The sequence below is a fragment of the Phalacrocorax aristotelis genome, chromosome 7 (assembly GCF_949628215.1).
Source record: "Phalacrocorax aristotelis chromosome 7, bGulAri2.1, whole genome shotgun sequence".
Taxonomy (NCBI): domain Eukaryota; kingdom Metazoa; phylum Chordata; class Aves; order Suliformes; family Phalacrocoracidae; genus Phalacrocorax; species Phalacrocorax aristotelis.
The window spans coordinates 21,715,689-21,743,210 of record NC_134282.1 but is presented as its reverse complement, the minus strand read 5'-3'; the positions used below and the strand labels follow the sequence as shown (position 1 = coordinate 21,743,210).

General features: G+C 41.1%; 1 protein-coding gene across 1 annotated transcript in view; it reads right to left on the bottom strand.

Moving 5' to 3' along the window:
• EPHA4 (EPH receptor A4) overlaps positions 1 to 27,522 on the bottom strand; it is a 109,350-nt gene that overhangs the window by 20,191 nt on the left and 61,637 nt on the right. The window contains exons 6-9 of the mRNA XM_075099237.1: positions 8,077 to 8,201; positions 6,695 to 6,854; positions 5,504 to 5,615; positions 124 to 182 (exon numbers count right to left, since the gene is read on the bottom strand). Coding sequence (XP_074955338.1) covers positions 124 to 182; positions 5,504 to 5,615; positions 6,695 to 6,854; positions 8,077 to 8,201 — 456 coding nt within the window. The remainder of the gene's footprint in view (positions 1 to 123; positions 183 to 5,503; positions 5,616 to 6,694; positions 6,855 to 8,076; positions 8,202 to 27,522) is intronic.

The following is a 27,522-nucleotide window of genomic DNA, read 5'->3' as shown; positions in this document are numbered from 1 at the left end:
GCAAGAGAGGAAAACAGAAACATATTCATCTCAAGGGTAATCTCATCCCTTATTTCCCTGGCATCAAAACATGGGACATGTTTATGAACCGAATCAAAAAACTCAAGCACCACTGCCTTTTACCTTGGTTCAAATGTTTCTCCTCATCTGCCTCTTGCTTAGCCTTACTGTACTTACTGCGCCTGTCAGAACAAAAGAGAGCATTACAGTTCAAAATAAGTATCCAACTTTGAGACAAGCTCAGTCTTTGTGACCTGCTGAGACTTGAGGCGTTTGCACCTGCCATGACCTGTGCTTGGCAGCTCCCCTACAACAGCCCATGACACAACATACACTTACCAGAAGGTAAGAGAGGGTAAGAGGGTAAGAGAGAGACTCCTCTCCTCAAACCACTCTAAGTGTATTGGCATCAGCAAAGCATCAAGGGAAACACAAGTCTCCATGTTTGCATCTTGGCATTTAAAGAAAGAAAAGAAAGCCTGCGTTTCGGCTACTTTTTCTTCAAATGTATAATTGCAATTCTGTGCAAAAAAGGGCCAAATTGCTTTTTAGCCCTATCGCATATGGATTTAAATGCTACAGAGGTGTTTTAGTAGATTGATTTTCAAACATAATTAGGCAAATGCCAATACCAACACACTTATTTAACTGCAAATTTTAAACTGGAAACAGTCTATTAACACAGAAATCAGGATGGCAGCAAACAATAACCCCAGACCATCAAAAATGCGTATCCCCCAGGATTTTGTTTATTCTTTTAATCACTGTACAATTGAAGGGGTCAAAGAACTCCTGATGGCAGAGGTCCTCTACTAATCCTCTGAGCTGGAGACAATAATGTAGTATAGTTTTTTAATTCTATAGATTAGCATTTCTACACCTACACACAATACTGTATCCAGTTATGTATTTAATTAGTTCAGCTTTAAACATCAATGGGTAAGCAGCATTAAGAAAAATTAATACAAGAGTTTAGTCTATTAGGGAAGATACTGAGGAATCAGCTCAGCCAAATGTGTAGTGCAATTTAAGTTCCCCAGCATCTAATGGTATGTAGATAATAGAGATTTGATTTGGGCTTTTACCCATCATTCACTGAATGGTCGGAACCAGGTGTAAGAACAGACACTGCCAAAGAGAAGGGCTTATTGTTGCTTATTCCTCAGTTTGTCTGTTCCTATGGAATTCCAAGTCTCCCAGTGCACCAGACCCAGGTTAGCTAACTGGCAAGAGTTTGGGCTGGTGAGAAGAAGAGGGAAGACAGAAGGAGAAACCAAGCCTGGAAAACAGGAGGCAAGACCGGCACTGCCTGTGATGTTCAACCCGTCGCCTGGAATGGGGCAGGGGATGACCAGGCCTGCCAGGGACACTGGGGTGAGACTGGGTTAAAAGTCTGAAAATGGCAAATGGGTAGAGGAGGAAAATGGGAGCGGGTTAGAGAAAGACCTATCGGGAGATGCGAGTTAAAAGGGGTCAAAACCTCACGGATAACAGGAAGAAAACACGTGACCAAGTCTTGCTTGCAGCAAATCTTCCTGAGCCTTGCCATTCCCCTCCTGTCAGCAAAATCCTTCTGCCCATTAGCAAGAAGCATCACTTCCCACTCTGCGCCTGGCCTGTGGGCAATGGCAGCTTCCCACTGCTGTCAGCTGAAAGGCCACTTCCCAGCCTTTGTCGCTGCAGTCTTTTAGTGCTGGGTGTTAAACACACTATGCCAATAATAAAAACGATAAATTAACCATGAAACAGAAGGAAAAAAAAAATACTGTTTGACATGTGAAGACTACCTGATCTTTGAACTAAGCCTCACAGCTCCCAACAACATCAACAGGACTTGTGTGTTCAGACATAAAAAGCAGGTACACATCCAACCATAAACGGCTGGGAGCTTCTTTTCTTGATTAAAGTCAATTAAACACAAATGGCTCCAAATCACAAGAAGAGCATTATTAAAAACCACACTGGATCCAAACATCAATTTAAACCATTTATTTGCCTGAGGACTTACAGCACTGGTATAACACAGACAAGTTAAATAAAAGGACTCTGCTCTACTCCCAGTTACTGAACTGAGTGAGAAGGAAGTGGCCGCACAAATCTCACCACGCGGGACCAAGTCAGCTAAGGGGATTGCAGAGGTGGTTTCAGGTATTATACAACTTCCCTCAGAGGAAAGAAAAAAAGGAAAGAAAAAAAATTTTCTGCATTTTAAGCAGGACTCCATCAAATTCATTTTATTAATGTTCAGGCACAGATGGGAAATATGAAACAAAAACAGGCTTTGCATGAAATCATTTTAAGTATGAAAAAATGCTCTCTATCTTATTTTTAAAAAGTACTAGCACCCTAACAACAGATTAAAAAAATTATCTTCCCCCACTAAAACCCAAAGACATGCAAAAAGCAGAGGGAAACAAAGGGATTACTGTTCGAGCAATATAATTGTAACTTATTAACTTCAAATAATACCTTCCAAACTAAGTACCTACTTCCACTTCTCCCTGTGTCACCTGTTGACCTCTCCTGCCTGGCTCGGGGCAGGACACTACTGTCCACCACTGTCCCCGAGAGCAGCCCAGAAGCCCCGCGCCACGGGGCATGCGGGGCTGGAGCTGCCTCTCGGGGCTGCTCACCTGAGTGGCAGAAGGAAGCCTTTGTCGCAGATTTGAACCCTGTAATTACAGGGATTTTGCTGGTGGTGATTAAATAGCCAGCATTCAGGAAAAGAACACAGAAGCTTTCAGAAACTGCAGGGGTCAGAGACAAAGGCAGATCTACAGGTGGAGGCTGGCAATGAAGAAGGGGTAACAACAGAGGGTATTAGCATGCACTGAGGTGAAACAGCATGGACTCCGCGGCGCACTGCTGCTCCCACCTCCTCCTCCCGAAACAAAAGAGGGGTTTGGGGTGCTACATTGCTCAGGCAGGAGGCTGGCAGAGCATGCTGATCCAACACCATCAGTAAAAGGTGGGCAAACATGTTCAGCTGTTTATGGAGCAGAAGATAAATCAATCAATCAATCAGAAGAATTTCTGACAGAAACTTTTAGATGACCAGAGGATTCTGTAGGGCCATCTTACTCCACCCAAGCCCTTTTAGAAAGTGGCTCTTTCCCAAATCCTTTACAACTCTGTTTGAGATATTCTAATTTCATTCAGTGTTCCTGCAGGGCAGGGTTTAGGAACACGCACGCTCCCTCCTGCACTTTGCTCTATGGATATGCTCATCTTAACCTCAGTTAAGTTTAAACTAACATTTAGGCAGATTAGTTCTCATGTTAACACAAACACTATAGTCGCAGAACCAAACAGCTTGAGCTGCCTGAAGGCAAAGTCCTTTGACAAATTCTGTTGTAAAGATGAATTTTGGGATTTGAGCAATGACTTGAAAAAACATAATGTGACTAAATAATTAGTAGTAATAACCCAGGGTTCAAAAGTGGGTACCTACAGCATATGCCCAGTTCCCACATTTGGCTCACAGATGCAGAGAGGCCACGTCAGCAGGCCAAAACACAGTTTTGATTGTACAAATATGACTTTTAGGTCATGACTAGATTACCAAACCTCCTCATGGGGACTGCATGGACAGAAAAGCTTCTTCTCATCCGAAGTAATTTTGGAACAAAGTATAATTATTTTGCTATTAACTTCTGCTGGTATAGGAACATCATGAAACATCCCCAAAGCCCACACCTCTAAATGATATTGGTAAAGTGGTTAAAATGTTAGAGTAATAGTGAATATTAAAGTAGATTCTGTTTACTGAGAGCTACTTCCAGCTACTGAAGAGCTGTGTATTAAGGAAGGCTATTAATTAGCAAGGCACCACGCATTAGTATGCACAGAGCAGTTTCACTGTCCTAGTATTCCATTCATCTTGCTATGTCTTTCCCCTTCCACAGCCTCTCTGAGACCTACCAGTGCAGAGCTATGGGACATCTCTGAACCCATAGCCACCATGATACTTTCATCTCCATTCCCACTAGTGCCTGGTCCAGCCTTTTATCCCTACTGCTCACCTGCTCTTTGTCTTGTCTTTGTCCAAGTTGAACACTTGTGGGCAGAGATAACTGAACAGACAGCCTGAGTGTTGAGGAGACCTGCCTGAGTGCGCACCCACATCAGCAAGTCTGTCAGCTACCTGGCTCCAGACAGCCTTTCCTTTGACAGCTTTATGGCCGATACTAAAGAGAATCAATATGAGGGCAAGGGGTTGACATTTCATTTTCTAAAAAGTGATCCATTGAGGGCCAATCACCAAGCAGTGTTTATCAGCCTTCGGAAACCACATTTTTTTATAGGGGAGGAGGGGAAGGAATCATCTCAAAGCAGTTCGACAGGCTCAATTCTCCAAGGTGGCGACTCATAATTAGAAATCCAATGTATCCTGCTATCAATCCTGCCTTAAATAATAAAGTGATCAATAAAAGCAGAGAGGAGATTAAGCCATCAAGCTCAGTGATGCTATTTGCTGTTGCAATGGCTTTTAATAAACCTGTCTCTCTGCATTACATTTTCATATATTCTGCTCTTCTTTCTTTTTGCCAGCATGGAGGCTTTGAGTTGAACACCCACAGAAAGCTATAACAATACATGTCTACTTTCCAGATATTACAGTCATAGTGACTTAGCTGCTCTTTAAGACAATTTAATGGAAGAGAGCAAATCAAGAGGAATTTGTGCAGATTTATGGCTGATGCCGTTAAACTGATCAACAGAGAATGACAAAACGTGCCATCCCTCAGATCCCAGGCTTCAGATGCAGTAATGATACATCCAGTTTTATCTCACAATTACAGTGAAGCAAAACCATGCTGATGTTTTTAAATGAGACTGAACACAAAGATGAACACAGAAACACTTGCACTGTGTTTCTGCTATACTGTCCTCCCATTCGCAGGATTATTCCTGATGCCTGGGTTGAAACTGGGAGACTGAACAAGTACTTGGTAGAAGATTATGCTCCTGCTCTGATGAAATAACCATTGATCCAGCCTGCTGTGTTACTGCATATGATGCTGAATGACCGCAGCTTCTGTTTTACCGTCATATCCACTCACACTGGAAGGACTAACCCGAAAGTCTAATGCAGACTGATACAGACTAACACAAAAATCACAAGCATAGCAGTCTGATGGCTTAGTCCACAACAGCACAGTTGTTTATTCCCTCTCTATCAGGAGTCACTCCAAGAAAATCTACTGCACCCATACCCATTAAACTTAACTTCAAATTACACTAACCACAAATCTCTAGCTGGCTTGCTTCTCAATGCCAGTTATTGGAATCAGCTTTGCATTTGAAGGGCAAATAGAGCTGGAACTATTGCCATTACATCACATGCTGCTTGGTACTAATGTTGAGAAGATCAAAGCTACACGGGAGAAGGCTTGTAATGCAAATGCACTGTTTATGATGCTAATCAAAGAATTTAGCTTTGTTTGGAGGAGACAAAAAGCTCCCTCATGAAAGAGAGGGAGAGAGAAGCTTAAGCTCTTACCTCCTGCTGATGACAAAGGCTGCAATGAGAATGACCACAAGAACAACACTGCCAGCCACTGAAACAAGCAGCACTGTGGGATTGGTACCATCGCCAATGATGGGGGAAGGAACTGGAAACAGAAAAGGGAGCATTAGTGTCAGACACCCTCAAAAAAATCAACCTAGGTAGCACTCAATGAGGCTTTCTGGCTTGTGAAGGCAGTTTACAGTAGCACTCAAATCTACTTTCACGCCTTTATATACAGTCATTTGACACAATTCTCCAACAGGGTCCTAATTAGCTGAAGACACAGTGTTTGATAACGATTTGGGGAACTTCAGTTCACGGGGAATGACAACCCCCTCTCCTTCTCCCCTTCAGTGTTGCTCTGAGGGTATAAAACCTATTTTTTTTTTTTTTGCCTAATTGCTTTCCACTCTTCTTTCCTCCTCCTTTTTCTTTCAGTGGGGCCAGATGATCACTCCCCAGCTGACACAAACAGAATAAGTTATTTTAAAATGTCTTCCCTCTTCTTGCTGGATTGATTATTTTCAGCTGTTAACATCCTGAAGGATGTTGCCACTAACTGGCATGATCTTGAATTGATTTAAACAGACCAGTATGTCCAAAATAAAACAGGCTTGGTCACATTGCCTTCCTGCCACTGAAAAGCAAAGATTTTGGGGGCTGAATTTGCATGTTTCCTTGAGCGAAGTGAAAAGCTCTACTGACGACATTAATTCCAACATTCTGTCTTTATATGCTGTCTAAGGAAAAGTGCAAATATGTAAGCTGATGTAGGACACCTAACTGATCTATGTCAATAGCTTGCCAAGGGGAGTAACCAGGTTCTATTCTCCTACAAATGAGATATTCCAAAAATATGTGCAACCATCTACATTTACAGTAAACAAAAAAGGTACATAAATCTGTCAAGCATCAAGAGCTTCCAAGTGTTTTTAGGCTGGATGTCTCCTTACACCACACGGAAGTGTTTTCATTGCTAGAATCTAGAATATAGCACACAGACATCCAAATAGATGTCACACGTCAGATTCACGGCATCACCAAGAGTCATGCATCCATGGAAGAACATCTTCCCAGAACAGACACACCACAGTCCAAGCAACCAATGGAAAAGTCCCAACACATAGGTCAGGTACGTTTGCACTCTGCTCAAGGGAAAGAAGTCAGTGGGCATGTCATTACCTGTGTTAGTTGTGAACTCAAATGGTCCACTGAAGTCTCCATATCCTGCTGCTGTCCTGGCCCGCACGTGAAATACATATGAAGTCAGGGGGTTCAAGCCTTTGATGTCAGTATTCCTGGAGGCTGTCTTCACAATGCGGTAGCTGCGTTCATTTTGGTCCTAACAACAAAAGAACACAGTAGTGATCAAGTAAAAATGTCTTGGTGCACCATGAACCGTGGAACCCCACTTCCTTGCCAAAATTGACATGATGAAAGAAGATGAGTAACAGTGATGGAATTCTCAAAATATGTCCTGAGGGCTCTTGTTGTCAGCCTTGCTCAATACCCCTAGCACTGCCTGCTGCATGGAGCTCTGAACAAGCCAAAAAAGGATGATGAGGCGGTACGTATGATGCTCATATATCACTGATATTTAAGAAATCACACAAAGAAATCCTTTGGAAAATAGCCAGAACTTCAAATAGGATCCTCTTGATGAAGAAGCAACATTTTACTCACGTATTCTCACACATACTCACACATTACTCGCACTTTCTTTTTCTTCCTACCAGCCAGGAGTCATATTAACAAAAAAAGATAAAAATATTTTAAGAAAGAAAAGACTTAGCAAATGTCTTCCAGAAAGTCCAATCTTAAAAACTGTTCTATTTTTGGCCGGAAAATCCATCAGAAAATGTAACAATCTAGCTTCCCTGCAAAACAGATGCCTTTTTCTGTATGTTTTTAGGGAAGCAAATAAGTGATTATCTTTACAAAAACAACTTGGAAGTATGCAAGTGTGTGTGAGAGAGAGTGCACACAAGCAAGAGCAGGTAATTGTTCATTTTTGCAGAGAAACTTCAAAGAAAATAGCTCTTTTCAGAGTTCCATACTTGAAAAGTTATTTGTAGGAATAACATCTCCCTCTAACTTGGAAAGTATGAAGAATGTAATTTTCTTTCCTTATTCTGTATTAAAAGCCATCCAGCCCACACTATCACTCTAAGCAGAAGCTATCGGCAAACAGATCTTATTATTATTGCTGTGTTATATACTTCATTATTATACTTCTGTCTATGAAGTAAATCTAATGTCTCACTTCTGCCCAGCATTATTGATTCTCATTATAAATGTGCTTGCTACAAAAGCTCAGTTCCTAGGTAGGAAAAAAATAACGAAATAAACTTGTACCATACAGCTGGAACAGCCTATAAGTCTTATTTTTTTCAAGCAACCATTCAAGTGTATTAAATCATTAATTGGATTTTATTAAACTGAAACTATTTGGTTTCAAATGATGGAACCCTATCTGGAAATAAATCATAATGGAATGAGGTAAAAAGAAAAAGCTCTCCCCAAACCCAAACAAAACTCCTTGCTTGTCCATTTTTGAATAGTACCTTTTCATAGTATTTGACTTCATACTCCAGAATGACTCCATTTGGCCTGTCAGGTTCCAGCCAAGCCAAGGCAACGCTGTGCCTTGTTATCTCTTTGGCCTGGATCAAAGCAATTGGAGACGGAGCTGCCAGAACAAAAGAAAATTTATAAGCAATAATTTCATTTTAATGAGGAACATATCTTTTTAATCATAGCTTTCACAACATGCATACTTTCAGAAATTGTGTTTTTCTTTTGGGGGGGGGGGAAGGCTAGAAGCCTTAAGTACTTTACTACTTTTCCTGTTTCTTCCAACAAAACTGCATTTAATCCTCTCCAGTAAAGTTTGTTCTTGGGTGCTAGGCAATACTACATAGGTGGGTTTTGAAGTAACAATACAGTTGTCTAAACATAGCGATGTTCATGACGCCTCCATAAGAGGCTAAGGTACTAAAGGATTCTGCCTTATTTTTGTCCTTTGCTAGGCACAGTGTACAGATTTGTACTTTTCTTTGGACCACAGTGATTCTCTTCTTCCACCTCCTAAAATTAACTGATGTTACTTCATTAGCTATTTGCTTTACAGGAACTACGAAATTCCTGAGGGACCAATCTGATCTTCTCTAAAACTGAGAAAATATTGCCACTGAATTAAGTAAGAACAGAATAAAGCTGAATACATACAAATTTGGACCCTCCCATGAAAACCAGGAAACTGGTATTTCAAGAGTCTGAGCCAATTTGTACTTCCTAACTTACCCTGCTTATGCCCAAGTCTATGAGCAGTCCCTGGAGAATGGGGAAGCTCAGCACCCAAGGGCCAGATTCTGGCTTTGACAGCTCCTTCCCAGCCAGAATATATCAGAGATTGGTCCATTGTGTATCAAACTGGCATCATCTGACCCTGTCCCATGTGGCGCTATATAGATGCAATGAATAGAAAAAGCAGGATTACATTGCCAAAGGTAAGGGCTGTGTGATTTCTGGAAAAACTCTACCTAGCAACAAGCTAAACTCAAAGATCTTTTAAACTGTATCTGTGTGCAGTAATAAGGGCTGCAACGAAGAAGATAATGAAAAACATCTCATTGCGCACCCTACCCTTTCAATAGAGCCTCTGCTAATGCTGAAGTTCAGGTTTTTGACTGGCTAGAGGACAATGCATTCTCCCTTTGACTGCGATAGCAGCAGATTCACGGCTGCACTGGGGGAACGGGTTTTCTGAAGATTTATGAACCCGGCTGCCCCTTTCTTGCTGTTGTGTTGCTGTGTGGTCACGTCTCTAGCCAGCTGTTATCAAGCTCTTTTGATGCCGACAATAGCTGGTATAAATGGCGGAGTCTCCAGGGATAAAAAGGGACATTCATGAAATTTTTAATCTTATCTTACAAAGCTGTCCTGTATAACTAGAGATTAGAGGTCTTCCTAAATTGAATATATTTCTTCTTTTGTCCCCTGAAGCTGTAGCCACGTTGCTCTTTTTTTCCCCCTTTCCCCTCATTTTTTGTTTCTTTTTCTACCCTTAACTTTGGAATGACGATCATGAAAATGTTAGAGTAAAAAGTATCCATGAAACATGTATCCTTGAAAACTACCAAGAAAAACAAATAAACAAAACAGTCACAATAAATGAAAGGAAAATTGAATGTTGAAACCCTCAAACCTACTTGACCATATCAGACAGTTCTGATGGAAGTGAAAATAACCAGTAGACGCCGCACAGTCACAAAAGGGTGTCTCCTCTTGATATGAAACCATCAGGGAGCTGCTTCTTGATTTACTATTTGACAGTTTGGCATCTCTGTTAGAAATGCCTCCAGAACCTTTCTTTTTCCTTGTCCGTCTCTCACATGCAAAGGCAAATACTGGATGACAGAGGAGACTATAAACACAGCCAACAGGGAGGATCCAGGTGTCCTCCATCAAGTTATATCTGTGGCATGACTGAGAACCTGCTTAATAGCCTCACAGTTCCTCAAGAGAGAATCAGGCTTTTTTTCCTCCCCTTTTCAGAAAGAATACTGCTCAGCTAATAAATTAGAAATCAGATTTCTTACCCTAAAATACACACATACACGACATTACTGATAAACCAGAGAGAAATCTGCTTAGTTAATCGGTGCCTCATGCACGGCAGACAGGCAATTCTTTTTACTGAGAATCTGTCACTTATGCTGGTCTGACCTCAGGAATTGTAGAGAACAAGTTCACCTTCTTCACTTTGTCCTCTTTTTAACCTTCTTGGTTTCCCATTTCATTTCTGCAGGCTTTTATATTGGAATTTAGTGAGTCCTTCAATATTGGGCTGGTAAGTGCTGTATGAAAACTCATTTCTTCTCTGTTGTAAAATGGCTATTTGCAGCAGAAGAATATATATTAATTACCCCTTTCTTGTGAAAGATGCTTAGCTTTATATAGTTTAACAAATGCGTTCTCATGCCTCTCAAAAATGGACAGCTGATCTTAGGCATTACTCCATACTTGAATAAGCAACCTGCCCCTGACCTCCAGGACACAAAGAGGACATCAGTTCCTTTGTTACTCCTTATGATTAAAACTGTAAGAATGGCCCTATTTTTTCCTTCCTGTCCTTTATATGCAAATTTATCCTGCTTAACTTTTAATCTCTTCTTTTGTCCTGTAGCCTGCAGATGAGCAATCTGTTACTGAGGTTTTTTTTGTTTTGACTGTACATCCTGCCTCTCCATATGCTGTACAGAAATCCTAAGAGTGCTGAAGTCTAACTACAGGATGAAGTACCAGAACTGCAAGAGGCTGTCCAGCAGCTCTTTGACATCTCTGCAGCACAGACCTGTAAGGGTCTATGCAATAGGACGGTGATCTGCAGCCCTGTGGACCTTGAAGAACCAGGCTTAGTAACCGCAGGCAGTACTGGAGTTATCCCACTGCATGGATAAAACTCTCCAATACCAATTCTCTCTTATTTCTGCAAATGGCCCTACAAATCAGGTTTATATGTTCCCTTGTTTTCTAAGATCTACCAGATGACCTGGTAGTTGAAAGACTGGGCTTCCGGAAGAACAACAGGTCTCCTTGGACATGTATTGCCAAAGGGGTGTAAGAGTCCAGTCAGTAGAGTCCGGGACAAAGAGGACATCACCACTGCCAGCTCATCATGGCAATCCAGGCAGCAGTCACAGCCTTCTAGGTGAGCTTCTGCAAAATACTTACATTCTTTGTTCTTCTCCCTTTTGCCTTTAAATTGCCTCTTAGGGATGATGTGAAGATAAACATGTAACAGGTTGTAAAACGATGCTTTGATATGAGCAGAATAAAAGACAGAATTTTCTCTTATATGTGCGTGGGCTAACCGTTCATTATACACACATTCCTACACAAAACATACTGAGGACAGCTTGACCAAAAAGAATAAATACACAATTAAGATGTTCACAATAAGATCACATAATACTTTTGGAAGAAAGTGGGAGATCACTTTTTGCACTTTCCTCCTCCCTACTCCCAGATATTTGGAGTGGAACACTAAGCAAAAACTTGTTTCTCAAACAGCATTGCTTACAACAGCAGGTTTTTCTGCCACACATCCACTGACTGTACACACAAGCACCAATTCTACCAGAACAGCCCATTCCACAGAGAAGAATGACAACGTACTTTGGTGTCTAAAAAGGGGTCCCCTTGAACAAAAGCACCAAGTGTAACTTTCCCTAGTTCAAAGCTCAGCAGTTCCTCTCCCTTAAAAACCCTACTCCCTACTGATGTGAATGCTGCAATTTTCTTTTATCTACTTCCTCAATAACCTGCCATTAAACACCTACTAGCAGTTTTATTACTGTGGTTCTGAGCTTGCGGCCTACAGAGAGAGCGAGCACAGATGTACTACAAAAACTTCACCCAAATACCATAAAGCCATATCCCAAGGCTAATAAGTGCTGAATTGTAACAGTTTTGAGGCACTTTAAAGGATAGCAGAAGCAGAGTGTCAGTTTTTCATTACTGCTTCAAATTGGGGGGGGCAGGGCAGGGGAAAGAGGAAAAAACCAGGAAATAAATAGATGCAATAAAGTCTCTGGCATGTAGGCATCCATGAGTGAAAACAGCCCTTTATAAAACTACAACACATGAGTACTCAGATATCAAAGATACACAATGCCCAGTGTTTTAGTGAAGATGCCTTCTTAACCACAGCAGGGTTTACTTTCCAGTCCCCATGATTTGAATTTAAATGGATCATGTTTACTCAAGGGGTCTTTCACTGATTGAAAAATATACCCACAGTTTGTACATTATCTCAGCTAAATTCAAATAACATATTTAAATTTAATTACTTGAAGCTTAGGGGTTTTCATGCTTTTCTTTTTTCCCCTCAATTGCACACAACAACACTTATTTGTTCTTATCAATGGCTATGCACTTTGTCAAGCATCAAAATTAAATGCTTGAAAGCACTAATGATGTTACTGTGATTAAGGGTTTTTACCTTCCAGGGTAGATACTAAAAGCCTGCTCCACTATTAATTACTTAATTTTTTTTTTCTGAGAATCTAACACTGAAGAAAAGTCCTCTTAGAAATCAAAACTAGACAATAAAAGATCTTCTCTTAATTGGGACAAAACACATTTAACGGAACCTGGGGCACCTTTCAGGTTTTCTCTTTGAATATTTACCTTGTAATATTGTGGGATTTTACATGGGATTTTGTCAATAATATTATCAAATAATCTCACAGCAGGAAAAGGAAAAGAAAAGGAAAAGGAAAAGCAGAGAATGAAATATGATTTTAATACTTTCTAAAGGCAACATTCTTCGGACCAGATTCTGGTAATTTTATTTATGTAAGAGAGCAACTCACTCTACTAGCTGTCGCACTGACTTCAAATCAAGAGAAGGGAAAAGTATACAGCCCTGTTTAGTTATATGTACCAGAATAAATTAAAAACAAAGCAGTTCTGCTCTCTCCTAAAATGTGGGTGTCCAGTTCTGCTTGCCATTGGTCCCTTGGGCCTTCTACCCGCTCCTCTCTCTTGCGCAGGCAGAAGTGCTCCTGTTTCTGAGTACCACTACCCCATGCTCCGAGTAGTACTGGCAAACAGCTTTGCAAACAAAGGAGAATGCATTTGAGCATTTCCAAACATATGCACAGCATATGTATAAGCCATGTATGTATATAAGGATAAGCACATGAAAGGCTTTTGCCCATGTGAACCTACGTGCACACACAGATTAGATGTCTGTGCATGTCTGAAGAACTGAGCTAGAGTTTGGCATTCCCATTCTTCACTGCCAGTATGACAGCTACGCCTCTCTCCTAGGGACCAGCAAGAGTCTGAGGGCTGGATGTGCACTTTAAAAACTAACCACATGTGGGTTTTTATTTTTTAATTATTCCCTCTGTATAAGTGAAGCAAACATTTGTACTAGTGGTGATTGGGCCAGGTTAGGACTTGGACAAGGATCTAGAGGCTTGATTGCCCAACTGAGACACTGGAAGCCTCCCAAGGCATTCCTGACTCCTCTGTCTTCCCACCGTCTGCCTCTCCCTCCCCCAGGAATGACGACTGGTGAGGAACACCTCCCAGCTTGGAAATTGAGACATGCCAAGATTCAGGCCAGCATTTTCAAGCTTTAGCATTTAAAGCAAAGACTTACGATCTACGCCACTAGAGTAAAGCGCCCAAGGTTATCCACCCACGCTTGAAAATCCTGGCCGACGTAATGTGAAGCAGTATAAGAGCTGAGCTTGGCCTCTTTCTCTCCATCCCTTCAATCAGCCATAATACTTCTGAACTAAACTTTCCCTCCTTGTTACTAGAAGTTACGCTGCTCAGGAAAAAGCACCAGCTCAGCCACAGGATACTTTCGTAGGACACCTTCATCCCAAAATGACAGGCGCAAGTGATCTTCCTTTTCTTTCCAGGCTCCGCAGCACAGTCGCTGCCAAAGAGCTCTGAGTAAAACAAGTGACAAGCTCTCACACCTAGGGACCAGCTCACATCAGTTATGTTCATAATTATGTGTTCCTAAAGAAAGGGGCTAGAAAATGAGATTTTAAAGACTGTTAACACAGCATTATTATGTTTTAAACATTTCCTCTGTTTTAAAGTTTTCATTTCTTGCCTCTCCCAAAAGAACCTGTGCTGCAAATCTTGCCAAACCACAAAAGCTGGCTCTGACTTGCATCAAATCAAAAGCTTGAAGGAAACCCCAGGCTGTTAGCAGCAACAAATAGTAGTAGTTGAGGATTATTAGTGTGCTGTATTTTTACCACCCTACGCCAGCTTCAGTTCTTGGAGACATGCAGTAGCTGCTGAGGATCCGCAAAGAGCCTGTGTATTTTCTTGGTTGCACGTCCAGTGCTCTGTCAGTTTTAGCACAGACTGCTTCAGCATACCAGAACTGCTCTAGTTTACATCAAACCAATTACAGGAGCTGAGGTCTGACCTCAGTTCCCTGTGGTTTACATCAGGAACTGCAGTGAGATAGGGGTGATGAAGAAGATTTTGCACACCCAAGAGATGGCTTGTTCTGGCTATTAATTTCTAAGGACCAGCTCTTGACAGCAACACATTATTTTCAGGTACTGGCCCTCCAATTCTGAAAGCCAAATAATGATGTCAGCTAATGCAATGCAGGTCTGGAGTAACTCCAAAGATTTGAATCTGCAACCTGCAATCCCAAAGATTGCCTTAAACCAGAAGACTATAGAATCTACATAGCATTTAGCAAGAGATCTGTATTACAACTCAAGCATGGGGTCTGTTTAGTCTGAGAACTGCTTGTTTTCTTTCTGCTAGCTTGCTAAGAAATCCTGTTGGCATGTTCTGACAAGGATAACTTAATAGTTGCCAACAGAAACATGGCAGAATACTGTATATTTCCTGTATGTATGAATGCCAGTTTAAAACAAACAGGAAAACAAGTCTTTTAGTTGGAAGGCAATTTATAAGAATCTGTCTGAACACTACAGCCACTTAAAAAAATCCAGCACTGAAACATTTCTAAATGTTTAAACTAGAATGATTAACGCAAGAAGGGCAAATGCACTTAGTGTTGTGAACTGCTCTAAGAAACTCTAGAGCTATAAGCAGTTTGTTAAGATGGGGAATTAGCAGCTGTCTGACCTGAGCAGGTTTGGAGCCGCTGGTCACAAAGCAGGTCACGTTGCAGTTACTCTTCCCTCTGGTTGAAGTTAGAATCTGACCCAATATAAACAACAATAAATTTTGTAGCCTGAAGAAGCCAACGCTGATGCTCCACTGCATTATATTGGATTGAGAGAAGCCGAGAAAATGGGCCTTGCAGTCTGGACAAAGATAGACTGCCGTAACTCTGAAAGTCCTCCTTTAGGCTCCAGACCGGTCACGCTTAGAGGCAGGATCCCACGACCCGCATTTGGGTTGAACGCTTCTGGGAAGCATGTGCTATAATCATCCTCTTGCTTCCCAGATGCTGGTCCAGCAAGCACAGACTGCCAGAAACCACTGATGCTGGGACACAATGTATAGCACCCCAGGGTACAGTGGCTCTGGGAGAGCCAGAATGAGAAATTAGAGACCATAACCTCTAGTTATTAAAACAGATAATAATGTTGGAAACAGGGCATTCCCCAACCGCTCAAAATAAGTAGTCTGGAGCAATCTGACCCACTTACCACCAGGCCCCTCAGGGCAACTCTACCTCACCCACACACCCTGCTGTTCTTCCCGGGAAGCCCAAGGTAGCCACTGGAGCTAATTCCTCCCCAGAAAGAGCCTGTCCTTCACCTTTGTATTGCTGCACAGGAGATGGATCTGTTGAGCTGCCTTTTCAAAACAAATTCCTCTGCTCCCCCTCAGCCCCTTCCACAAGGAAATCAAAGTTACCCTCAAAGACGCATCAGATGTCCTCAAATGAGACCCCTGTCCCATTCTCTAAGCTTCCTCAAGTCAAGCAACATTCCAGCTACTCTTCCTCCCTTTTTCCCATCATCCTGCCCACGGTCAGAGAAGTTAAGACATGTCTGCATACACTTCATGAGTCAACAGACAAGGGGAGTAGAGCTGTTCTTAAACTGTACAGGACCAATGAAATAACATACTGTATCTGTGCCCTGCAGACCACGTCTTGTGTGCAGCTTTCAAACCACTTACAATAGCGTTACCAACAATCCATAAAACAATACCAAAAATACTGACCCTGCTCTATTAAAATCCCAGTGGGGTAACCCTTTGTCTCACATTGCAAAGGACAGCTCTCACCTGATGCCTCGTGTCTGTACCTATGAACAGACTCATTTCTGCTCCTTGGTCCTTTCTTATACTTACCACCAAGCCACCTGAGCATGGGGTTTCCCCAACAGTTACGGTGTAAAGCTTAACCCACTATGCGGCTAATGTGTGATTTGGTACCCAAGGCATATGTCTCCTAATGCTGTTCTTGGTACTTGCACAGTTACTTTTTATTTACTTGAATCATGGATGTCTAGATGATGTATATATGTGCTAAATAACTTCCTTTGTCACTTACTTTCAGCATTAAGAATATTAGATTTTGTGAAGAGAGCTGCTTAAAAGCCTTTTTGAAATCCAGACAAATAAATGCCTCTGCCCTATATGTAACTTAGATGCTTTGGAAATACTGAAGTATCTTCTGAACAAAATAAATAAATAAATGTTATGACTCATTTTGCTAAAGCAGCATTCACTGTTTTAATAAATAGATTTGGCCACATTGCCTCATCCTGGCTTCTGAAGTGCTACCGTAATAGCAGAGTTAGATTTTGCCATTTGGGTTTCTCAGATCAATCACCCAAAGTCAGAAATGGCAAGACTATCAGAAGAAAAGATAATTAAATTATAAACATTTTACTTCAACTGTGATACACAGCTCCAACAGCAACTGCAGGCTGGGTCTCAAATGTGCTCTCCTGAGCCTGCGGCACCCAAAAGAATCAAAACCTAGGACTCACCTGACCACAAAAATCATACTGCCTGTCTTAACACTTCAAGAGTAATAAATTGTTTGAAAGTCACCAAAGTTAAGGAACTTCATCTTTATTTACTTTAAGCTCCATCACGTAGAAGAGGCTGGTACAGAAAGCTTGCATTTACGTATTTACATTTCAGCTGAACCACCTATAAATTTTAATTATAGTTGACATTCAGAGCATTCAGCTGGAACTCTGGTAAAGTACCTTCTGTACAAAGGTTAGATGAATTTGACATGATATGATCTCTGCCTCTGGGCTGTTGAGAAACTCTTGAGATTGAATCAAGGTTTAAGTTAGTAGCACTTCACGAAGGACACTGATCTGACAGCACTTGGAGATCCTCAGTTCTTCCAGGATGCTGCAAGCCACCATGCCATACTCCCCATCAACTTTCCTCTTCCTTCAAGGGAAAAAGCTGCTCTGTGCTTTTGGAAAAGTACCACAGAGACTCAGACTGCAGCACACCTAACTCACACTCAGAGCTCTTCTACCAGGTCCTCTCACTGGAACTGAATTAAGCCCCCTTTCCTTCATTAGCAACGGGCAGATTTCTTCACAAAATGAAAAACCATTAACAGACCCAATGCGAGAGAGAAGTATATTCTGCACACAGTGTTGTTGCAAAAAGCAAAGCTACCTGAAGGTTGTTATGCAGTTAAAAAAAAAATTTTTTAAAAAGCAATGGGGAACAAACTGGCGAAGAGTCTTAAGCTTCCTGAAACACATAAAACTTAGAATTAAAACCTTAGTTCATTATGTCAGTAACCAATTACATCATAGGTGGCACATAATTAAACTTATAAAGGGGTTTCATTATTTTGGTTTTATGCCGGATATGGAAAACTAGTGCATTATTCATTTAAAAATTGTGTCATTTAGAAAAGCCCCAAATGGAATAAGCAATTAAATATTAAAGGTGGCTGCCTCAGTGGAAACCAGTCAGAAAGATAATTGGTAAAGTTTCCTGTGCAATGCAAGTGCCATTACAAAGGCTGAACAATTTCAATCCTAAATAAATAAATAAATTGATAGACCTCATGAGGTTATGAAGATTTGGAGTTGTACAAAGAAATCAGCCATGTTTTATTTCTTGGAGGAGTACTGAGCTACAATCCGGGCAAATAAAAGCCTATGAGAACAATAATTCCAAATGAGCTGACTTGCATAGACAGGTCTGTGTTCTGAGTCTGAACCTTCATTTTCAGTCCCAGATTCGCGGCAGATAGGACCACACAGAGAGCCCACCGCGACTCCTGACAGCAAGATCTCTGTGGCAGGTCTCTCCTGCCCTCCAAGGCCAGGGCCTCAAAGGGTACTTACAGGGTGGAACTGAGAAGTGCGCAGGATGGGGACTGCAAGGAAAAAGATAAACTTCATTCAAAACCTGCAATTCAAAAAATCATTTCTTCTTCCAACAGCATGCAAAGCACTTTTCAGTGTTATGTCTCTCCTCCCTATTAAGGTTCATGGTTTTGTTTTCAGTTCAGTTTTGTCGTCAACAGGTCTATATATTTGACTATCTTCTCATTTGATCCAGAGGAAGCTGGTAACTTCCATTTAAGGATCAGACTGAAAATAAACTAGGAAACTCCTGTGCTACCGAGCCCATTTAACCTGTGATGTTTACAGCTTGTTGGTGTAACAAATATGGATATTTTCTGATTAAAGAAACATGCCACATCTGCAAGCAGTCCTAAATAAGTCTCTCTCTGAGCCCAGTCCACTCTTTTCATATCAGTACTTCCCAGTACTTGCATAATTGCAGTTTTAACCTTCAGCGCAGGCGGCAGTGAAAGTAAATGGCTGAAACACTTCTGGGAAGGCACTGCTGGGTCTGCACATCATGTCTGAAGTACAATGGAGAGCCCACCAATCTCTGCAGTTCCTACAGGACTCCCCTTGGCCACCCTGTCCCAGAGTGCCTGGGGAGCTTGAAAAACACGGGATTTAACAGTGAGACATTTACATATTCCAGTCACTTTCTGTCTTATTTATGTGTGTACACAATATCCTGATAAACTAGAAGGGAGGCTGCAGCCATTCCATCTGCATTCCCTTTTGTGCTAAGAAAGATAAATTGAGGCTGATTCAGAGGACGGATTTAAAGAACGCAGTATGTTATCAAGACAAGTGCAATCTTCCCAGGGAGCCATTGTAGTAAGTTGTCTTGAGATCATGGCTTTATTTCATTGCCAAAATAAATGGACAGCACACAAAACTCAACTCATATATGAGACACCTCTTCCAGCCCACTCTACCTTCCTATTTTCCTTAGCCAAAACTGACTTGTTCTATTATTTACTGATAGGATCATTTAATGGCACATAGAAAATTAAAAATAATAAAAAGCTAATTAAAAACTTCCCTGCTTTCCTTTTAGTCTTCAGTAATCTATGGAAATGCAAGACATTTATATCCAAAGCACACTACAGGTTAAGGGTTTTTCTGTCTGTAAGAATCCATGGATAATTTCAATGGATTTTTAATACAGACAAAACCAAAGGGATATTATGGAATAGTAGAAGTATTTAATAAAAAAAAATCAGAATCAGCCAATCATCTTTTTAAGACTGGGTGACATAATTCAATAGCAGCGATAAAAATCCTAATAAATTCTGCAGGAAGAGTTCAGAAGACTAAGACAAAAGTTATCATTTCCCTTTAAATTAACAGTAGGACTTCTCCATAAGAGAGGTTTTGAAATACAAATGACCAGAGGAATAAAATACAAATGCTTGAGCTTCCTACACGTCTCTAGACTATTTTAAAAGATAAATTCAAAGCCACGATCAACTTTTGCTATTATCCATTTACAAATCACAACTTTCATAGATCCTGAACGCATTCTTGGAGTGCACTACTAAGAATTCTGGGACTCTGGTTCCTGAATTTAGTAATGAAGGCAGATTACCTTAATCTAAGGAGATGCCGTGAAATCCTTCAAGTAGATGCAGATAGAGGCTACACATTTGCCTGCTTTGTTTGGGAGGGGAAGCCCACTGGAGGCCTGCCATGATAATAAAACGCTCCCTGCACACCAGTTCACACGTGGGGCTAAATCTAAAGTGACATTTCCCAATGAAAGGAGCAGTATTCACTCGTGTGCTCAGCATTTTGATGTCCGCCAAAATCTGGCAAACATGATTATAGAGAACCAGCAGGCATGCCACAGCTCTATTTAGTCCTCATGGTTCAACGCAATGCCCTGAAAAAAGAGGAAAAAACAAAAACAAACAAACAAAAAAAAAAACCCAAAAACCAAAACCAGGCAGCCTTGGGATGGCATCCTGGGAGTATGATTTCATGCATATGGATGGACTCGACACACGTTTTGCAATTCCTCATATAAGGACAGAATATCCGAACCAAAGGGAGCTTTATGGACCCTTGTGGGGTCAGTTCAGCATCCTGCCCTCCAAACTATGAGACAGTGCAGAAACTCTGGGCTTCGGGAGGTAGCGATGTTTATTTGTGCTACTCTGCATGGCATTTTAATTAGTAACTGTGTGGATTTAAAACCTTTGAATGGACACACAGGGGCAGTTGTGCAGCCCAGCTTTTGTGTTTCCTCTCTCTCAAAAAAATCCTGTTTGAGGACACCAGCAGGGGGTTAATGGAAGCTTTGATAAAGTTCTGCGAAGCCTTTTATTGTTGCTCAACTACAGACTGGACTCTGCTGTCTCTCTGGCTGCTTTCCAATTAATTTAGTCAGCTGCAAAAACAACTAGAAAATTTAGAAGCCCGTCTAAACATTCAGTAGCCACAAACATTCCTGGAGAAAATCTCCTTTCACATGAGAATATTTCCTTGCCAACTGTTTAGGAAGCACTCAGACTGCACTGCAAGCTTCACGAATGTAAAATGTCAGTGCCCTGCCAGCAAAAGGAAATACGCAGTTAAATAGTCCAGAGCAAATAAAAGCTGCAGGACTATCTTCATCTCTGTCAGTTTGGTAACTATTCATCTGTACCAACATCTCTGAGACCAGAATTTGATCTGATTTGATGCCTCCTAAAAGTAAATTTATATAATTTAAATATGGTCAATAATACCCAGTCCTGAAATTAAATGCCTTTTTCCCCAGGAGGATATGTAACTAACCTCCATTTTCCATAGCAAACCATGAGATCTTTTTTAAAAATGTGAGCAAACTTTCATTTAAATGCTGCAATTACTTCTTGGCTCTATCTGATATGCAACTTGTCTAAGCTGTTCACTGAACCCTGAAGCTGGTTATTTACTAAGGATCTTTAGAAAGCGCTCTTTTTTTTCTCCTTCCGACCAAGACTTGTATCCCCCACCTTGAATACAAATTCATGGAAATGGGTGGTGCAGGCAGCTTTGCCAACAAGCAGGCAGTTGTTATTTTAATTATTATGCCTTTGTGGAAAGCTGTAGCTACCTTAAAATAATAATTTAATCCCTCCCAACAATAGTTTTCCCAGTTTTGTTTTTAAGACGGGAGCACGTATGCTTATAACTACGCATTTATTACAGACCATCAGTTAAAGCCTATGCAGCAACACAGAATTGTTAATAAGAAACTCCCACTTGCATCTGCCAGCTTGGAGAAGCTCCTTACTCAGACACATTATCTTACACACGTAATTAAATGAGCAGAAGAAACCTGAAGCAGTCAATGTACGCCATCTCTGAGGCTGTGAGAAATCTCATGATCAACACTGAAATTTGCCCATTCGAAAGTATTCCTAACTCTTCGCTTCCACGTAATTCCCAAATTTCTTGTTTAGCTTCTTTCTGGATCTCCCACTGCATTTATATTTGAAAGCTCTGTGGTTTCTCAAAATACATTATTTGGTTTGCTTCAAAAGTCCTCGTGGTAACTCCCTTTGATGTAAATCCTCAGACAGCAAAAAGTCAAAGCACAACTCCCTTAGAGAAACAAAGCAAGGGAAGAATGAGGCAGGTTGTTGTCCTGCACAACCTGGCACGTCACCTCACCGATTACAGCAGGTGAAACCCTACAGCAGCTGACAACTTGTCCCAACCCTTCTGCTTGAAAATGTGTGTATGGGGGGGGGGGATTGCTGCTGATGTCTAGCAGATAAATGCAAAGCCTTAGAAACCACACTGGTTTAGATTCAAAATGAGAAAGTTGCATAAAATTAGCCTGGAATTCTGCAAGATGCCGCATCAAATCAGAGTGTCACGCTCACGGATCACCCCTTTTTCAAGTCCCTGCCTACTAGTTTGGAATCTTTTTCCCTACTGAATTCATGCTTGACACAGCTCCATTTGAGGAACAAGGAGACTGCTGATCCATCATCCTTAGTACAAACACCTTTAAAGCAAATTAAAAACACCCCTTTTCAACTCCCCTTTTCCATTACCCTGACATTTTGCAGAAAGAAGAATGCTGCAGCTAGAAATATCACAGGCACATCCCATGCTCTGGACATCTGGCATGTATCCAGATGTTTGCCAAGAGATTATTTTAAATCAGGCTTGTGGGGAACTGGGTGGCCAGGGTGCTGTGACTGTTTATACACACCCAGCTACGTGCACAAGTTTTCCTCCTGGGTTTCTGTGCCTGTAAAAGGACTCCTGGAACAAGGCTATTTGTATCCTTTGGCTGCAGGGAACAAGTAACTGGAAAGGGTGGGACCATGCTGGTAGCAAGTACTTTGTATTGGGGTGGGGACAGGACTGAATTGACTCCTGGATGTCTGGGAAGTCTCCAGCCAGTACAGCCAGGTACTGCTATGCCCAGCATCTGGAGTACCACACGCACCTCTGGCCAAAAACGCAAACTCACCCACATTCACAGCTTCCAGGTTAGGCCATTCAAAACCTTCCAACTGGTCCAAAACGCTCGCCTAGTAACAGCCTGTCCCAGTACCTTAATCCTGCCCTCTACAACGCCCTAAACCTCACCAGCACTACCCTGTCCTCACACCACCCAAGGGAGCCAGGCAGGGAACAGGACTGGAAGAGCCACCAGCCATGCAAGGGCAGCCGACCTCCACGAGCCTCCCGATACCCTCAGCAGTCACTAGGGAATGGTGATATCTGAACAGAAAACAACTTATTTTGCCAACTTCCACTATTTTAGAGGGTCTGCAAAACTCTGACACAACTGTATGATGAATCCTGGCTTCAAGTTCACAGAGCTCCTTCCCCAGCTATTTGGAGATGACATCTTCCTTGGGGTTATACAGCCCTTCAAAATTATGTTTCAACACAACAATGAAACAGCTCATCACCAGGATTACATTAAAAAAAAAAAAGAAATTTTTTGCAAGAGCTAAGCATGAAACTATAGCACTCTGAACAACTACAGACCATGCTATTTTTTTAAAGCAAAATTAACATCTTTTACCACCTCCCTATTGATAAGGTTCTCAATATGCACATAAATATCACCACATACAAAAACAAAAAAAATGTTATGTTCCCTCTCAGGGAACAGCAATGATTTACTGTTATTTATACTGAAACCAGGACTAGACTCAAAAACATGATGGAGTTTAGAGAATCAGATAGATCGATCAATCTTCAGAGTATCTGTTGATTTTATTTTCCAGTAGTATTTATGGGTATTCATGCAGTCACCTAAAGAAAGCTCTGCGACTGAAATCTACTTAACAATGTCCTTTGATGTTTCACTACGGAGCAATTCTTTACAGATAAGTTATAAATATCCAGGAAAGTAGCACGTTAAAAAGAATACGCTGAAAACCTTAGGTTTCCTGGCCTTTGCATGTTTTCCTTTTGATCTGCCTGAGCACCTATTACTTTGTCGATATGAGGAGTGCACACTGACCAAGGGCAATGTACGTCCATGAATTTTTACTGACTGCAAATTTAGCTCTGCATAGGCTAAATCGCACTCGCAGAATGTAAGACGTTACACGCATTTTCTGTGCTGTTCTGTACAACATGTGAGGAATGCTGATCAGCATTTGAAAGGAAACATGGGCTTTCAAAGACGACCCACCGAAATGCAAAATGTGAATATATATTACCCTAACAAGAAGTCCAGTAGAACTGGTGACTCATCTGGAAGCAAATAACTCCTCCTCCCCCCCCATCTCTAACTGAAGACACAACCATCCTCAAAGGATCAGGATCTTTCAGATTTTTTTCTCCCTTTAGAAATGGAATTAAGAGCATAAACAACAAACAAACCTGAAGGCTAAATAAACTTGAGTAACAGCTGACATTTTCCTTCCCTGCACTGAATGTCAATATTTTGGGTTCATCAGTGTGGTCACCACAACTTCAACCTGTCCCAGAAGAATACTCGATTCACACAGGTCTTCCCAGCGGTGCTCAAGTCCTGGTGGCACCATGACCCATTTTAGTTCCTGCCTCGAAATGGATACTGAACAACCGCAGAGCTCTGAGTGACGGTGAGGGACCGGGGGAGAATACAGAAGCAGGGGGGGAAGGACAGCAGCACAGCCAGACACACTGCTCTGCCTCTGAGATGAAGCAGCTTTGAGACAGGCTAACAGACAGCCGGACAGGCAAGGTGTGGGGCATCACAGAGACAAAGGAGTCAGAGAGAGGAGTGAGAACAGAAAGAGGGGAAAAATGGGGCAGAGAGCCTGAGAGATTCATACAAAAGACCAGTTCTTGATCCTGAGCACAGGCAGCTTGACAACATCCAGTCTGATGCGGGAGAAAGAGTAAGTTTGTTTATTTATACTGTATTTTAATCCTAATTGGCATATCCTGCCTCCATGTAGCTGTGCTGGTCCGCTTAAGGAAGCACTGAGCCCAAGGTAACCTAACACAGTAACAAATCACCAGGTAGTCTATTTATTCAGAAAATACCAACCGTTTTAACTCCAACAAGCAAAGAAGCAAGAAAGACACCCATCCCTCATAAAATGCAAACAAAAAGAAAGGAGGAAAGCGAGCAGCATAAAGAGGTTGCATTTTAAATCTCATTTAGAGCTTGTGTAGGCTTCCCCCCAACCACTGCTCCCCTGCCTTATCCATGCAAAACCTTGTGCTTGCAGTGCTGCCCCTCGGACATGCACACAGATGAACTTAGCAGTGAACCTGGCTGTCAGGTTGGAGACCTAAACAGCTCGGCTGTAATCTTTACTAAAAATATAAACTGTTTAGCATCTCTTCAAAAAAACAAAAGCTTCCTGCTCGCTGTGAACAAGGTCTCTTTATTGAGAGATTTACTTTTAATTTTGAACAGCTTCGCAGCATTATCCTTAGCAGAAAAAAAAAGAGCCTGGGGATTTTTGAGCTATTCAGTCAACCGCTTGGTAGGGTTTCTCATCAAAATTAGCCTCTCCTAGCAGCATCGCATGAGAATTGCTGGTTTGCATCTCTTCCACAAGTCATTTCACATTTTTAAAAGATGAACGAAGTGCTGATTTCATTTGATCAAAAACAGAAAGCCAGAAAAATCATCACTGCTCGTGGAGACCCTTAATATCAGCATTTCCAGGTACTCATTGTGCTAAGGGCACTGGCTCCAAATTTCAACAGCTCAGTGTTCCATCCTTTTTTAATTTCTTTTTAATCTTATATGGAAAAAGAGTGGTGGTTCCCATCTCAAAAAATCCCCCAAAAATACTACACCAAACATGTAGAATAGCGAGATGAATTCACCATTCGAAATTCTTAAAATGTCACAACATCGAAGTATTTCACTCAGAGATTCAAAGCCTGAAATTTAGCTTCTCTCTCTAAGAAAAAAAAAAAAAAGGCGCTATGAAGCCCAGGACCTTTTCAAAGGATACAGGAAAATACTTTCAGATGCTTTTTGATCCTACTTTGAATGGCAAAAGCTTATTTTCATTTAAACATTTTTCTACAGTATTGGAAACTGGAGAGTTTCTAAACAAAAAGGGAAAATAAACGGCCTAACTTCATTATCTCCAGGGGTAAAATGGCAAAAGCAAACAAAAAACCACCTGTGCCTTTCACTGCATTTTTGTCATTGCAACACGTTTCTTCAATTTTGTACTGAATATACCAGTAACTGATTTCTCATTGCTTTCTGTCCATCTCCAAATACATACATACTGCAGGACCTGGTACCAATGCACGCAAACATACAAATATTCAGATTTCTGATTCTGACATCAAAAACTGCATTCTAGAATTTCTGGTTTTTTTTTTTTCAGATTATACGGTTGCATATTTGGGATGTCATTTTGAGACTGCTGTTAAGAGGAAGGATTTCCTGGTCCCTTTCATACTTATCTTCCCTACTGAATTTAACTCAAAGATGCACCCTTTGCAAACAGTTCCAGCAAATTCCTAGAATACAACCCAAAAGCACTGTTCATGTCTATAGACATCTTTAATTCTATCAAAGCCACATTAACAACTTTTTTTTTTCCTATCAAATGTTGGAAAGCACAAGCATAAACAGCAAAAACAATGAAGGCGTTTACAGATTTTCAGTGTTGGTAGTTTCATTTTTATTAGCAAAACAAGGAAAGAGTGTTACTAAAGGAGGAGCTTGGCTCTAATCTGAATTTAGAAATTGCTGCAAAGAAACCAAGGTAGCTTCACGTTAGTGCAAGATCAAAACCAAGCCTGTGGCAGTCCTCTATCATGAGATTATTTCTTTATAATGAAATACAGTGAAAGAAAATGAATGGCTCAAGAATTTTAATGTACCCCAGACACACCTTTACAATGATTAAACAGATCAGTACTTGTAAAACCCAAGGGTCCAACTTTACAAACCTTTACTCAAGCTAGCAGTTTCACTGAAATCAATGGATTATTTGCATATGTAAGGACTATTTATCTCAGGTAAGATCTGTAGGTTCAGGCCACCCATTTCTATTTAGATCTTCTATGCAGCAGAATACACAAAGCTGTACGAAGAAGGGGAGAATGCCAACACTGGCACCTTGGAATTAATTTTCATTTGTACCAGCAGTACAGTACCAGTTTATTTGTACCAATTATCTCCGGCCCTCTGAAGCATTTGATAGACTGGGCATGTTTCATAATTGGAAATGTTGGCAAAAATACAAATTTCCTGATGTGAAAGAACTGCTACTCATGGATAATAAACAAAATCAATTCTTATTTGCATATTCAATCAGATTTCAGTTTGCATATTAAAGCATAAGATGGTAGAATTTTCACACGGTAGATGGATCCCACTCACTTATTCATGCATATATGCATCCACTAATCCTTACACATGCCAAAATCAGTCAGAAATACTCTCTTTGCTAAGCACTCATAGCACAAAACCACTGTCCCTGCTGCTGTTCTCAACCTTCTCTTTTCGTATAGCGTATGACAGCATTCTCCTGCAGCTTTCTCTAAAGACTCTGTAATAGCCTGTTCTCTATTAGTCTTCTTTCACTAGGCAAAGTGATAGTTTGAATTTTTGACTCATAATTTAAAAGAGGTGCTGTCAACTTTATGTGTGAAGAACAAAAAACACCGGACCAGATTTTCAAAGGAGCTTCAGTGTGAACTTGACAATTTTGCTTGTGACTGCCACTGCAGAACTGAATGTATCTCTCACTGTCAATATTGAAGCGTTCTGGACTA